At 37.1% G+C, this 16,337-nt stretch overlaps 1 protein-coding gene across 1 annotated transcript in view; it reads right to left on the bottom strand.

Moving 5' to 3' along the window:
• The window catches only part of ARL8B (ADP ribosylation factor like GTPase 8B), a 59,711-nt gene that overhangs the window by 10,344 nt on the left and 33,030 nt on the right, over window positions 1-16,337 (bottom strand). Inside the window, 3 exon segments of the mRNA XM_060110634.1 lie at window positions 4,379-4,472; window positions 5,103-5,176; window positions 6,527-6,607. Coding sequence (XP_059966617.1) covers window positions 4,379-4,472; window positions 5,103-5,176; window positions 6,527-6,607 — 249 coding nt within the window.

Here is a 16,337-nt window from a genome sequence, read left to right as displayed (position 1 = left end):
GAGAAAGAAAAACAAAAATACCCCAAAGTTAGGAGAAGGAAAGAAATCATAAAGATCAGATAAGAAATAAATGAAAAAGAAATGAAGGAAATGATAGAAAAGATGAATAAAACTAAAAGCTGTTTCTTTGAGAAGATAAACAAAATTGATAAACCGTTAGCCAGACTTATCAAGAAAAAAAGGGAGAAGACTCAGGGGCTTCCCTCGTGGCGCAGTGGTTGGGAGTCTGCCTTCTGATGCAGGGGACACGGGTTCGTGCCCCGGTCTGCAAAGATCCCACATGCCGCGGAGCGGCTGGGCCCGTGCACCATGGCCACTGGGCCTGCGCGTCCGGAGCCTGTGCTCCACAACAGGAGAGGCCACAACAGTTAGAGGCCCGCATACCGCAAAAAAAAAAAAAAAAAAAAGGGGAGAAGATTCAAATCAATAGAATTAGAAACAAAAAAGGAGAAGTAACAACTGACACTGCAGAAATGCAAAGGATCATGAGAGATTACTACAAGCAACAATATGCCAATAAAATGGACAACATGGAAGAAAGGAAAAATTCTTAGAAATGCACAACCTTCCGAGACTGAACCAGGAAGAAACAGGAAATATGAACAGACTGATCAAAGCACTGAAATTGAAACTGTGCTTAAAAATATTCCAACAAACAAAAGCCCAGGACCAGATAGCTTCACAGGCAAATTCTATCAAACATTTAGAGAACAGACAACACCTATCTTTCTCAAACTCTTCGAAAATATAGCAGAGGGAGGAACAATCCCAAACTCATTGTACGAGGCCACCATCACTCTGATACCAAAACCAGACAAAGATGTCACAAAGAAAAAAAAATACAGGCCATTATCACTGATGGACAAAGATGCAGAACTCCTCAACAAAATACTAACAAACAGAATCCAACAGCACATTAAAAGGATCATACACTGTGATCAAATGGGGTTATCCCAGGAATGCAATGATTCTTCAATATATGCAAATCAATCAACGTGATACACCATATTAACAAATTGAAAGAGAAAAATCATATGATCATCTCAATCAATGCAGAGAAAGCTTTAGACAAAATTCAACACCCATTTATGATAAAAACCCTGCAGAAAGCAGGCATAGAGGGAACTTTCCACAACATAATAAAGGCCATATATGACAAACCCACAGCCAACTTTATCCTCAATGGTGAAAACATGAAACCATTGCCACTAAGATCAAGAAAAACACAAGGTTGCCCACTCTCATCACTATTATTTAACAGGTTTGGAAGTTTTAGCCACAGCAATCAGAGAAGAAATAAAAGGAAACCAAATCGTAAAAGAAGTAAAGCTGTCACTGTTTGCAGATGACATGACACTATACAGAGAATCCGAAAGATGCTCCCAGAAAACTACTAGAGCTAATCAGTGAATTTGGTAAAGTAGCGGGATACAAAATTAATGCACAGAAATTTCTTGCATTCCTATACACTAATGATGAAAAATCTGAAAGTGAAATTAAGAAAACACTCCCATTTACCACTGCAACAAGAAGAACAAAATACCTAGGAATAAACCTACCTAAGGAGACAAAAGACCTGTATACAGAAAACTATAAGACACTGATGAAAGAAATTAAAGATGATACAAATAGATGGAGAGATATACCATGTTCTTGGATTGGAAGAATCAACATTGTGAAAATGACTCTACTACCCAAAGCAATCTACAGATTCAATGCAATCCCTATCAAACTACCAATGGCATTTTTCACAGAACTAGAACAAAAAATTTCACAATTTGTATGGAAACACAAAAGACCCTGAATAGCCAAAGCAATCTTGAGAAAGAGAAATGGAGCTGGAGGAATCAGGCTCCCTGACTTCAGACTATACTACAAAGCTACAGTAATCAAGACAGTGTGGTAACTGGCACAAAAACAGAAATATAGATCAATGGAACAGGACAGAAAGCCCAGAGATAAACCCACGCATCTATGGTCACCTTATCTTTGATAAAAGAGACAAGAATATACAATGGAGAAAAGACAGCCTCTTCAATAAGTGGTGCTGGGAAAACTGGACAGCTACATGAAAAAGAATGAAATTAGAACATTCCCTAATACCACACACAAAAATAAACTCAAAATGGATTAAAGACCTAAATGTAAGGCCAGACACTGTAAAACTCTTAGAGGAAAACATAGGCAGAACACTCTATGACATAAATCACAGCAAGATCCTTTTTGACCCACCTCCTAGAGAAATGGAAATAAAAACAAAAATAAACAAATGGGACCTAATGAAACTTAAAAGCTTTTGCACAGCAAAGGAAACCATAAACAAGACGAAAAGAAAACCCTCAGAATGGGAGAAAATATTTGCAAACAAAGCAACTGACAAAGGATTAATCTCCAAAACATACAAGCAACTCATGTAGCTCAATATCAAAAAAACAAACAACCCAATCCAAAAATGGGCAGCAGACCTAAATAGACATTTCTCCAAAAAGATACACAGATTGCCAACAAACACATGAAAGAATGCTCAACATCATTAATCATTAGAGAAATGCAAATCAAAACTACAATGAGATACCATCTCACACCGTCAGAATGGCCATCATCAAAAAATCTACAAACAATAGGGCCTCCCTGGTGGCGCAGTGGTTGAGAGTCCGCCTGCCGATGCAGGGGATACGGGTTCGTGCCCCGATCTGGGAGGATCCCATATGCCGCGGAGCGGCTGGGCCCGTGAGCCATGGCCGCTGGGCCTGCGCATCCGGAGCCTGTGGTCCGCAACGGGAGAGGCCACAACAGTGAGAGGCCCGCATACCGCAAAAAGAAAAAAAAAAAAAAAAAAAACTACAAACAATAAATGCCGGAGAGGGTGTGGAGGAAAGGGAACCCTCTTGCACTGTTGGTGGGAATGTAAATTGGTACAGCCACTATGGAGAACAGTATGGAGTTTCCTTAAAAAATAAAAATAGAACTACCATACGACCCAGCAATCCCACTACTGGGCATATACCCTGAGAAAACCATAATTCAAAAAGAGTCATGTACCAAAATGTTCACTGCAGCTCTTTTACAATAGCCAGGAGATGGAAGCAACCTAAGTGTCCATCCACAGATGAATGGATAAAGAAGATGTGGCACATATATACAATGGAATATTACTCAACCATAAAAAGGAACGAAACTGAGTTATTTGTAGTGAGGTGGATGGACCTAGAGACTGTCATACAGAATGAAGTAAGTCAGAAAGAGAAAAATAAATACCGATGCTAACACATATATACATGGAATCTAAAAAAAAAAAAGAAAAAAGAAAAAAAATGATCAGAAGAACCTAGGGGCAAGATGGGACTAAAGATGCAGACCTACTAGAGAATAGACTTGAGGATACGGGGAGGGGGAAGGGTAAGTTGGGACAAAGTGAGAGAGTGGCATGGACATATATACACTACCAAACGTAAGGTAGATAGATAGCTAGAGGGAAGCAGCCGCATAGCACAGGGAGATCAGCTCGGTTCTTTTTGACCACCTGGAGGGGTGGGATAGGGACGGTGGGAGGGAGGGAGATGCAAGAGGGAAGAGATATGAGGACATATGTATAACTGATTCACTTTGTTATAAAGCAGAAACTAACGCACCATTGTAAAGCAATTATACTCCAATAAAGATGTATGTATGTATAAACAAAAAAGCAAACAAACAAACCCAACCAGTCCCACCCCACACAGCCTCTTCTAGTGTCCAGCCCACCGCAAGCTCGCCACACTCCACCCCACCCTCCCCACTCTGCTCTGTGCTCTAGAAACACGGTCTTCCTCCCAGTGCCCCACCTCCTCCTACCAAAGAGCCTCTGCCTGCAACTCCCTTTTCCTCCAGCTGTCACATCCCTCACATGCCTACACATCCCTCACATCTCAGCTCAAGCAGCATTTCCTTGGGGCATCCCTCCTTCTTCCCTCAGGTTACATTAAGTCTCCCCTCTAACTTACAACTCAATAGCCCCTTGTACCTCTCCCTTGAAGGACTGATCACAGCCGTATTATTCAAATGATTTCATATCATCTACCTAGCTTCCTACTGAACCATAAGCTCCATGATTGTAGGCAGAATGTCTGTTTCCACTTCTGCTCACTACTATTTCCCCAGGACTAAGCACTGCTCCTACTACATACAATTCAATAAACCGCTGGTTAAGAAATGAATAAACAGCACACTGCACAGTATGTGGCAGATACTCAGTAAATGTAAGCCTTCCAGGCTTTAAAACAAAAGACATTTTACTGATTTCAAACACAATAAGTAAAAATGTATAATTATACTTGTAATAATATAATTAAAATATTATAGTTATATAATGTAAAATTAACCAGTATTCCATACTCACTGGAATGCCTTGTAACTGTGGTTTATCTAGAAGATTATGTAGTTCATTTCGAGAGGCTTCTATCTTTTCACGATCTGCAGCATCTATCATGTAGCTTTAAAAAAAAAATAAAGTGATCTCAATATGTCTCCACCATATTGTTTGATGATCGCAATTAACAGATGTTTTAATTTTCTTAATTTATACTACTGTAACTGTTCATTAAAATAAAGTCCTCGATTTTAAAAGGCTGGCACCCAAAAATACTTTTTAATAGACTGTTCTACAGATACAAAGTACTATATATAAAATTAGATAAGCAACAAGGATATACTTATAGCACAGAGAATTATACCCATTATCTTTTAATAACCTATAACAGAATATAATTAAAACTACTGAATCACTATGCTGTACACCTGAAACCAACACAATACTGAAAATCAACTATACTTCAATAAAATAAGTACATAGGTAGACTGTTCTTAGGGGGCTAATACATGATAGTAAAACATCTATATCCATAGCTCTTAGCTACATAAAAAACAAACAAAACTCTCATTCTATCATTCTATTTTTAAAGTCTGATGTTAACGGGATTACACTAAGAAAATATCTAAGAAAGACTGTTATTGCCCGAAATAAAAATTGAGCCTTTAAAAGTATGAAAAACAGCGTTTTCCCTTGAAACCTAAACTGACTGCAAGGGGGGAGATGGGGGGGGAGGGGCGGGGAAGCAGCTTACACAATAGCGTTGACCCCTCTGCAGTACCGTTCCCACATGCTCCGGAAGCGGGGTTGTCCTCCTATGTCCCAAATCTTCAAAATCAAGATAGACAGTTCTTAATAAAGATATTTCAAATAACATATTGAAGAAAAAAGCAGCAGAAGGAGGGGAAAAGATCAAGCAGATATGCTCATTTCCACAATGTTAGAGCCAAACTGCTTTTGAAAAACTTGAGGTCAAACAAGCTCTTAATCTGGAAGTTCCTGGGGCCACTTCTAAACTTGAAGCTCATACTTAATATGTTTACATTAGATCTAATAGGTGGTGCTTGAGCAAAGATTTAGTTTCTGTGCAATACTTTCTTTGCCTGTTAACCAATAAATTTCCAATATTGAAAATACATATTTTTTGAAATAGCACTCTTAGAATCTGCATCATCAGCCATCATCCATATTTGAAGTCCAACACAGAAAAAAACAGTTCATTCAGAATCTATTTAAGTTTAGTTGTCTGATTGGGTATATATTAACATCTAATCATTTTTAGTGATTCTGTACATAACAGAAAACATTCCTACCTAGGTGCTTTTCTTATATAAAATTATTTTACCCATATGAAAGCTACTACCCACAGTAATTTCACTATTATGTCTACTCTGTAGGGCTATGTAAAGGTCTGAAGTCATGATATTTATCTTTAGGAGGCTTCCAATTTAGCCATAGACACTGGAAACATGCATGAAGACATACACGAAAAATGAGCAGCTTCATTTTATAAGCTACAGAACAAATTTAGTAAACAGCTTCTGTGAACCACAAGAACTGGGTAAAATGGCCATAAAGTTCAAGCTATAGAAGTAAACTCCCCCCATGAACAAGGAAGCCAAAAATAATAATACTAATAAATTAAAAAACAGTCCAACAGTCCACAATTCAAACCTATCAAACTTATTCTAGAAACAAAATTACGTTAAACTAGTTAACTTTTTACTGTTTTATAGTTTTAATTTTAGGGCTTATTAGTAAAGAAAGGGAAAACTAGTTTACCATATTGGCTACCACAAATATAATACTAAATTACCAACATTATAAACAATTATTATCTTTCAATATAAAATATCATTCATGAAATAATGTAATAATATCACATTCCAAATACTCTGAAAATGGGATTTTTCTTTCCTAGGAACACCTTAATCCCAAATAATACTTCTGCCAATCCATATTCTAAGTTTTTTATGGGCACTTAACAACATTTCAACACACAGATTTTGATCTATTAGAGCAAGAAAGAAAAAAACTTCATTTACACTCTTTTGGAACATGCCCACTCATTAATTAAGAACTGCCAATACTCATGTAAAATGCAAAGAAACGAACAGAAAAATTCCTAGTTTGTATCTGCTAACAATGTAACTCAAGTATGGCAAGAAGCTGACGTACCTTTATTGTGACGTTACCTTTAGTTACTTTCCTCATGTTGAAGCCCACTGTAGGTATCATATCTTCACTGAATTGACCTGACTGAAAGAAAACATTTTTAGATTAATCGTTGTTTATAAAAACATGTAACACTGCAAACCTTTCACATCAACATTACTCTGTACCCATCTTAGCAAATAACTAATTTTTTAGTGACGATAACAATATACCTTAAGAAAACACTCCTAATAGCCATAAATCTTGAAGAGGTGCCTTATTTTTTTCATTCAAAGACATAGTCTTCCATTAAAGATACTTCTGAAACTACTATAATTTTTTACGTATTTTTAAGTTTAAGAAATACTGTACAACTACACATGAACATTTATTAATTCGTGCACCTATACGTGAATTTTTGCATACAAGGTACAAGTAAATCAGAAGGAAAAGTTCAAAGTTTTCTATTTTTAGGATTGAAATTATTTTGACAATACTGTTAAAATTCACTGTTGCTTTTCTGAGTCAGTCTTTTAACAAGGCTTATAAAATGTTTTCTTCATAAACATGATCCTCCCTTACGTAATCAATTATATTCTCTTTTTGGTTTCTGACATTCCTGTCAGAGGACTAAAATTAAATATCTTCTAACAGTATTTATATTTTTAAATTTAAAATGTTCACCCATCTAGGATTTGATTACACAATGCAAGAAAGGTCCTTTTTACAAATGTATAGCCTATAATCACCTCACTCCTCATTTAAAACTTATGTATTTATTTATTATTTATTTTTGGCTGTGTTGGGTCCTCATTGCTGCGCACAGGCCTTCTCTAGTTGCAGCGAGTTGGGGCTACTCTTCATTGTGGTGCACAGACTTCTCATTGCAGTGGTTTCTCTTGCTGTGGAGAACAGGCTCTAGGTGCGCGGGCTTCAGTAGTTGTGGCACGCGGGCTCAGTAGTTGTGGCTTGGGGGCTCTAGAGCGCAGGCTCAGTAGTTGTGGCGCACAGACCCAGCTGCTCCGCAGCATGTTGGGTCTTCCTGGACCAGGGCTCCAACCCGTGTCCCCTGCATTGGCAGGCGGATTCCTAACCACTACGCCACCAGGGAAGCCCTCACTCCTCATTTAAAAATCCACACTTTCCTAACTAGATTGATGTGATACGCCAAATTCCATATAGAGACAGTTCTATATCTGAGTCTTCAATTCTTTTCCATTAGTCTGTTTAGTTCTAATTGGAAATAAATTAGGACTACATGAATTACTGTAGCTTATCCTATATATTATTCTATATAGCAGATCAAGAAGTGGAATGTTCAGGAATGTGTTTCATCTCTCGCATTTGAAATAAACTTTAGAAATTAATAATTCTCTTAAAATACTAACTGCCCTTTATCAACTCTTGATACTTAACCAAGTCTCTCCACCTAGGCACATGGTTTGTCCACTCAAACATTAAAATCCCTTATATCCTTCAGTGAAGTATCATAATTCTCTCCTAACAGGTCTTCCATCTTTCTTGTCATATTCTTTATTTTGACTGCAATTATGAAGTACACCTAATGAGTCACAACTGATACTGATTTTATATATTTACATATTTGTATATTTTATTTGCCAAATGTTTATTTCTCCAGTGATCTCTTATTTATTAGGTATAGCTCGGGATTATGAAATGTATCAACTTGGGAGTAATTAAACATATGGAACTATTTTCAAGGCCCTAACACTGGCCAATTGTTTGCCACACATTCATTCCAAAACTGTCTACAAGTACCAATTGTACCAAGCACAATGAATTCCAATTTTACAAATTAATTTCTTCTACATAACCCCAAAAGTGTTCTACTTTTAAAATTTTTCCCCTCCTGTTCAGTGGAGTTTGGGCTAATCTCAAAAAAAAAATGTGAAAGAGAGAGGAGAAAGAGAGAGAGAGAGAGAGAGAGAAACGAAAGAAGGAAGGAAGGAAGGAAGGGAGGGAGGGAGAGAGAGAGAGAGAGAGAGGGAGAGGGAGAGAGAGAGAAAGAAAGAAAGAAAGAAAGAAAAAAGAAAAAGAAAGGACGGAAAAAAGAAAGAGAAAGGAAGAAAGTTAACACAACCATAGTCACTACTTTATACATACAGACATTATAATTTTCAGAACTTTCACACATATTATTTATATGTGTGAAGATCTAGTCATGATATCAAAACTACATATATCAAAACTAGCCATAACACAAGAAAAATATAACCTGATTAAAAATGGGCAAAGGCAAAACCAAAGGCATAATCTACAAAAGAAACAATAAGATAACTTCATTAAAAACTTCTGCTCTGCAAAAGACAATGCCAAGAGACTCGGAAAACAAGCCACAGAGTAAGAGAAAAATATGTGCAAAAGATATTCTATAAAGGACTGTTATGGGAAATATACAAAGAACTTTTAAAACTCAGCAATACGAAAACAAACAATCCAATTAAAATATGAGCCAAAGATCTTAACAGACATCTCATCAAAGAAGATATACAGATGGCAAATAAGCATATGAAAAGATGCACCACATCATGTGTCACCACGGAAATGCAAATTAAAACAATGAGATACCACCACAAAGCAATGAGTGGCCCAAATCTGGTATTCTTTGATAACACCAAATGCTGATGAGGATGTAGAGCAAGAGGAACTCTCAGTCATTGCTGATAGGTTTGCAAAATGGTACAGCCACTTTGGAAGACATTTTGACAGTTTCTTACAAAACCAAACATACTCTTAACATACAATCCAACAATGACACAACCTTGGTATTTACCCAAAGGACTTGCAAACTTAAGTCCACACAAAAACTTATAAATTAAATGCTTACAGCATCGTTATTTGTAATTGTTAAAACCTGAAAGCAACCAAGACGTCCTTCAATAAGTGAATGGATAGACTGGTACATCCAGACAACGTAGTATTATTCAGCACTAAAAGAAATTAGCTATCAAGCCACAAAAGACATGGAGGAGCCTCAAACGCATGTTTAATGAAAGACCCAATGTAGAAGGACTACATACTGTATGATTCCAACAATATCACATTATGAAAAGAGTAAAAATATCAGTGGTTGTCAGGGGTTGAAGAATGAAAAACAATATGGCGGTTCCTCAAAACATTAAAAATAGAATTACCACATGATCCAGCAATTCCAGTTCTGGGTATATACCTAAATGAAAGCAGGAACTTGAAGAGATATTTGTATAACCACGTTCACAGCTGAATTATTCTTAATAGCCACAAAGTGGAAGCAACCTGAGTGTCCACCTGCAGATGAGCAGATAAAGTGTGGTCTAGTCCTACGATGCAGTATTTTTCAGCCTTAAAAACCTTATTCATGGACTTGAGCACACGGAGGCGGGGGAGGGTAAGCTGGGACAAAGAGGAAGAGTAGCACTGACATATATACACTACCAAATGTAAAACAGACAGCTAGGGGAAAGTAGCTGCATAGCACAGGGAGATCAGCTCGGTGCTTTGTGACCACCTAGAGGGGTGGGACAGGGAGGGTGGGAGGGAGGCGTAAGAGGGAGGGGATATGGGGATATATGTATACGTACAGCTGATTCACTTTGTTATACAGCAGAAACTAACACAACAATGTAAAGCAATTATACTCCAATAAAGATGTTAAAAAAAAACAACCTTATTCATGCTACACCGTGGATGAACCTTGAAGACATTATGCTAAGTGTAAGGCAGTCCCAAAAAAGACAAATACTTCATGATTCTATTTAAATAAGGAGCCTAGAGTAGTTAAATTCATAAAGACAGAAAATAGAATGGTAGTTGCCAAAGGCTAGAGAAGGGGAAACAAGGAGTTAATGCTTAGTGGGTACAGAATTTCAGGTTGGGAAGATCAAAGGTCCTATAGATGGATAGCAGTGATGGTTACACAAAAATGTAAATGTATTTAATAGCACTGTACACTCAAAAATAGTTAAGATGGTAATTTTAATGTTTTGTGTGTTTTACATTTTTTAGAAATATATGAGGTAAAGGGAGGCAATTATCACTACCATTTTACAGAACAAGAAATAAATTCCCCAGGTCACATACCTCAATAGTGGCTGATTACATGTCTTACAGATCACCAGTGTGAACTGTAATAGGCTTTAATTAATATCTGGTGAGAAGTCTGTATGAGATAATGTTTCATTTATTTGGTATATTAGGTATTTGGTATATTAGGAAAAGGTGCTATACATAATAAAACAGCCAGAAATTGTAGCTAAAGTTTTTAGATACCAAAACTTTTTAAAAAGCTTGCACAGAAAGATTTCTAAAATGAAATACATACTTGGTTAACTTCTCACAGTCTATGGAACATGATTTAATGTGTTCTTGGTGTTTCAGGGTTATTTTATAAATTGTAAAAAGAGAAAACTAGGGACTTTCCTGGCGGTCCCGTGGTTAAGAATCTGCATTTCCAGAAATCTCTTGCATTCCTATACACTAATGATGAAAAATCTGAAAGTGAAATTAAGAAAACACTCCCATTTACCACTGCAACAAAAAGAGTAAAATACCTAGGAATAAACCTACCTAAGGAGACAAAAGACCTGTATGCAGAAAACTATAAGACACTGATGAAAGAAATTAAAGATGATACAAACAGATGGAGAGATATACCATGTTCTTGGATTGGAAGAATCAACATTGTGAAAATGACTCTACTACCCAAAGCAATCTACAGATTCAATGCAATCCCTATCAAACTACCAATGGCATTTTTCACAGAACTAGAACAAAAAATTTCACAATTTGTATGGAAACACAAAGGACCCCGAAGAGCCAAAGCAATCTTGAGAAAGAGAAACGGAGCTGGAGGAATCAGGCTCCCTGACTTCAGACTATACTACAAAGCTACAGTAATCAAGACAGTATGGTACAGGCACAAAAACATAAATATAGATCAACGGAACAGGATAGAAAGCCCAGAGATAAACCCACGCATCTATGGCCACCTTTTCTTTGATAAAGAAGGCAAGAATATACAATGGAGAAAAGACAGCCTCTTCAATAAGTGGTGCTGGGAAAACTGGACAGCTACATGTAAAAGAATGAAATTAGAACACTCCCTAACACCATACACAAAAATAAACTCAAAATGGATTAAAGACCTACATGTAAGGCCAGACACTATAAAACTCTTAGAGGAAAACACAGGCAGAACACTCTATGACATAAATCACAGCAAGATCCTTTACGACCCACCTCCTAGAGAAATGGAAATAAAAACAAAAATAAACAAATGGGACCTAATGAAACTTAAAAGCTTTTGCACAGCAAAGGAAACCATAAACAAGACAAGAAGACAGCACTCAGAATGGGAGAAAATATTTGCAAACGAAGCAACTGCCAAAGGATTAATCTCCAAAATATACAAGCAGCTCATGCAGCTCAATGTCAAAAAAACAAACAACCCAATCCAAAAATGGGCAGAAGACCTACATAGACATTTCTCCAAAGAAGATACACAGATTGCCAACAAACACATGAAAGAATGCTCAACATCATTAATCATTAGAGAAATGCAAATCAAAACAACGAGATATCATCTCACACTGGTCAGAATAGCCATCATCAAAAAATCTACAAACAATAAAAGCTGGACAGGGTGTGGAGAAAAGGGAACCCTCCTACACTGTTGGTGGGAATGTAATTTGTACAGCCACTATGGAGAACAGTGTGGAGGTTCCTTAAAAAAATAAAAATAAAACTACCATATGACCCAGCAATCCCACTACTGGGCATATACCCCGAGAAAACCATAATTCAAAAAGAGTAACGTACCACAATGTTCACTGCAGCACTATTTACAACAGCCAGGACACGGAAGCAACCTAAGTGTCCATCGACAGATGAATGGATAAAGAAGATGTGGCACATATATACAACGGAATATTACTCAGCCATAAAAAGAAAGGAAATTGAGTTATTTGTAGTGAGGTAGATGGACCTTGAGTCTGTCATACAAAGTGAAGTCAGTCAGAAAGAGAAAAACAAATACCGTATGTTAACACATATATATGGAATCTAAAAAAAAAAAAAGGTTCTGAAGAAACTAGGGGCAGAACAGGAATAAAGACACAGACGTAGAGAATGGATTTGAGGACAAGGGGAGGGGGGAAGGGTAAGCTGGGACGAAGTGAGAGAGTGGCACTGACTTATATACACTACCAAATGTAAAACAGATAGCTAGTAGGAAGCAACCGCATAGCACAGGGAGATCAGCTTGGTGCTTTGTGACCACTTAGAGGGGTGGGATAGGAAGGGTGGGAGGGAGACGCAAGAGGGAGGGGATATGGGGATGTATGTATATATATAGCTGATTCACTTTGTTATAAAACAACAATGTAAAGCAATTATACTCCAATAAAGATGTTAAAAAAAAAAAAAAAGAATCTGTGCTTCCACTGCAGGGGGCTCCAGTTCTATCCCTGGTTGGGGAACTAAGATCCCACATGCCACGCGGTGCAGCCAAAAAAAAAAAAAAAGTGAAAATACTTAAAATATTAAAAAAAAAAAACAAGAAAACTAAATTTGATAACCCTTAAGGGCCCTTCTGGCAGTAAAATTTTATGATTATGACCATCAATTATAGTACCAGCCCATGATAAAATGATGTAGGGGGCTGCAGTATACACGGCTGCTCCTGAACTTTCATAAATGTTCATCTCTCTCTTCACCATTACTTCTCACTGCTGGCAGATGTTAACAATAACTTTCCCTAATTCACCTGGCACTGCTAATCTGCAATGGCTGAAAATTAGGTAATCAAATCTTCGGGTTTTTAATCCCCAAATGTCTTGAGGACAGCAAAATGTTCAAAAATCATTCATCAGCTTTGATGAATGGATTCTGTGGTATAACAACTTTACAGACTTGGAAGCATTTTCAACTTCTTTCTTCGTATCAAATCTTAATCGTCACTTTTCAAAGTTTGTGTTGAATGACTAAACCACTAAGTTGGCAGTTGTGCTCTAAATAACAGAATTTATTTCTGTGCTGTCAAAATGCCAGTAAGCTGAGACTAGCAATTCAGGGAACAAGTAGATGCGTTAAAAGTACTACTTAATTGTGCATCATGCTATTTATTTTAACAAACACTTAAATAATGTGAAGCACTGTTCTAAGTACTTAGTAAATATTCATCAATATTAACTTACTTAATCCTTATAACAACCCTATGAAGTAAGTAGCATTATCCCCATTTTTCAGATGAGAAAACCAAGGCAAAGACAGGTTAAGTCGTTTGCTCAAAGTCCCATCATTTTTAAGATCTGTGAAGAGAAGTAAAAAGATGCTTTCATACCTGTCTTCCTAAACAGTATAGGAAACATAAACTGACCTTCACTTAATAACACAAATTTAAGATCACAAGTGGCACTCACTGTGATTTTGTGACAGTGGACAGACCTGCAGTTATCAGTGTGTACCCAAAGTCACAAGGTAGCATCTTTCAAGTCTGGCTTGGGACAAGATAAAATTGAAGCAAAATAAGATGGTAAAAAAAAGACTCTCAAGGTCCAGGAATCTTGCCACCATTAACATTACTTACTAACCACATGCAAGTCATCTTACCCTCAGGATTAAGCTTTCTTACTAGAAAAAAAGGTACTTGGAAGAGTATTTCCAAAATCACTTTGAGCTCTAACATTTATGGTTTTATGTTTTATTCATAGGTCTCTCATTTAAAACAGAGTTAAGTGGGCTTCCCTGGTGGCACAGTGGTTGAGAATCTGCCTGCTAATGCAGGGGACACGAGTTCGAGCCCTGGTCTGGGAGGATCCCACATGCTGCGGAGCAAGTAGGCCCGTGAGCCACAACTACTGAGCCTGCGTGTCTGGAGCCTGTACTCTGCAACAAGAGAGGCCGCGATAGTGAGAGGCCCGCGCACCACGATGAAGAGTGGCCCCTGCTTGCCACAACTAGAGAAAGCCCTCGCACAGAAATCAAGACCCATCACAGCAAAAACAAATAAATTTAAAAAAAGAAGAAAAAGAGAAATGGTCATATAATTACCATTATAAAATAAAATAAAATATAGTTAAGCAAGAGATGAATGCCTACAGCAGTAGGAAAAATGTGGCTCTTTTTTTTTCCCAAAAAATTCATTAGTATACCAAAGGCTAAAAGCAGACCTTGTCCCATAAAGTTTTGTTAGTGTCAACTTCAGCACACAGAGCTTACCTAAATTTATTACTGCAGATCGTAGGAATGAGGCAAATAGAAAAGGGGAAGGAAAGAGAACAACCAAGGTAAAAGTTAACACCACAAAGGCAGAAAACATGAGGCAGTGGACCTGTAATAGTGAAAGGACACTTCACTGAGTGTACTCTAAGACAATAAGAATGGGGGAGGAGTCTATTCTTTGTAAACAGGTTAATGTACAGAGATATACCATGCAGCACTGGCTGCTTATATACCATGATATCTGACACGAGTGAGAACACAGTGAAATACTCATACATTTCAGGGCTTTAAAGTAGAGACTCCAAATGGAACAGATTAGACTTTACCATTGCTGTTTTAAATGAACAAATGCAGAAATCAAGCTATTAACAACATGATAGAAGTTTCTGTTTGCTTAATCTGTTCCTCTGTAGTAGCAGTCCAATCCAATTCAATAAACTTTAAACACAAGTGGAAAAATACCTGCTTTGACAAATGTCTCACAGTTTCTTTCTCTAAGAATCTTTTTATTTTTTAAGGCTTTAGTTATCAAGCTACTTTGTAAAGACGGAATGAAGTAAAGAGCACAACAAAATACTCATACTAAATTTCTCCTTTCAGCCCGAAGAAACTACTTTCACATGTTAAGCAGAGTGGACATCTCACACTATGACTCAATTGTTTAATCGCCAAAATTTACACATTTGACAAGTGAGAAGATATGGCCAATAAATACATAAGCTAGTCATTTTTCTTTCCAAGAACTTTTAATTCAAATGGAAAACTTATTATCAATACCCATTTTCCTAGTTTGTAGCATTATTATGGTTCTTATATTTCACTAATAAGTAGAACTACTGATAATATTACTCTTATATTTTGATTTACAATAGTTAAAAAAATGACAACCTATTTTTTGCTGAAGTTATTTAAAATGAAAGGTAGATCTAGGGGAACTTTTGATGAGGAGTAGGGTATTTCCATGATCTTAAAGTGTACCCCACAAACTATGCATCAGTTGCAGAGGGAAAAACAAGCAATTCTACAATGGAGAAATCAGACAACGTCTTGACTTCACATGGGCGTCTCAGATGGACTTCATGTGCCTACAGAAGTATTACTACAAGGACACAATATCCCCCATATAGTATTTCAGCTGAGAATGCATAAACTAAATCTAATTATGAAGAAAGATCCAAAACAGAGGAACATTCTCTTAAAAAGGCGGGGGAGGGAGGGTAATTTTTCAAAGATGTCAATGTCATAAAAGATCAAGGCTGTAAAAATGTTTCAGACTAGATAGAGGGGACTAAAAAGACATGACAACTAAATGCAGTACCTGACCCTAGACTGGATCCTGCACTGGAGAACAAAAACAATATAAACAACATTATCGGGTCAAGTGACAAAACAGCAAGAGGTAAAATGTGAGGTATCATTTTCTAACATATCATTTTCTTCATAATCTAGTCATGAAGAAAGATCCAAAACAGAGGAACATTCTCTTTAAAAGGCGGGGGAGGGAGGGTAATTTTTCAAAGATGTCAATGTCATAAAAGATCAAGGCTGTAAAAATGTTTCAGACTAGATAGAGGGGACTAAAAAGACATGACAACTAAATGCAGTACCTGACCCT

The sequence above is a fragment of the Mesoplodon densirostris genome, chromosome 10 (assembly GCF_025265405.1).
Source record: "Mesoplodon densirostris isolate mMesDen1 chromosome 10, mMesDen1 primary haplotype, whole genome shotgun sequence".
NCBI lineage: Eukaryota > Metazoa > Chordata > Mammalia > Artiodactyla > Ziphiidae > Mesoplodon > Mesoplodon densirostris.
The sequence above is the reverse complement of the archived record's forward strand: the minus strand, read 5'-3'. Positions and strand labels throughout refer to the sequence as shown.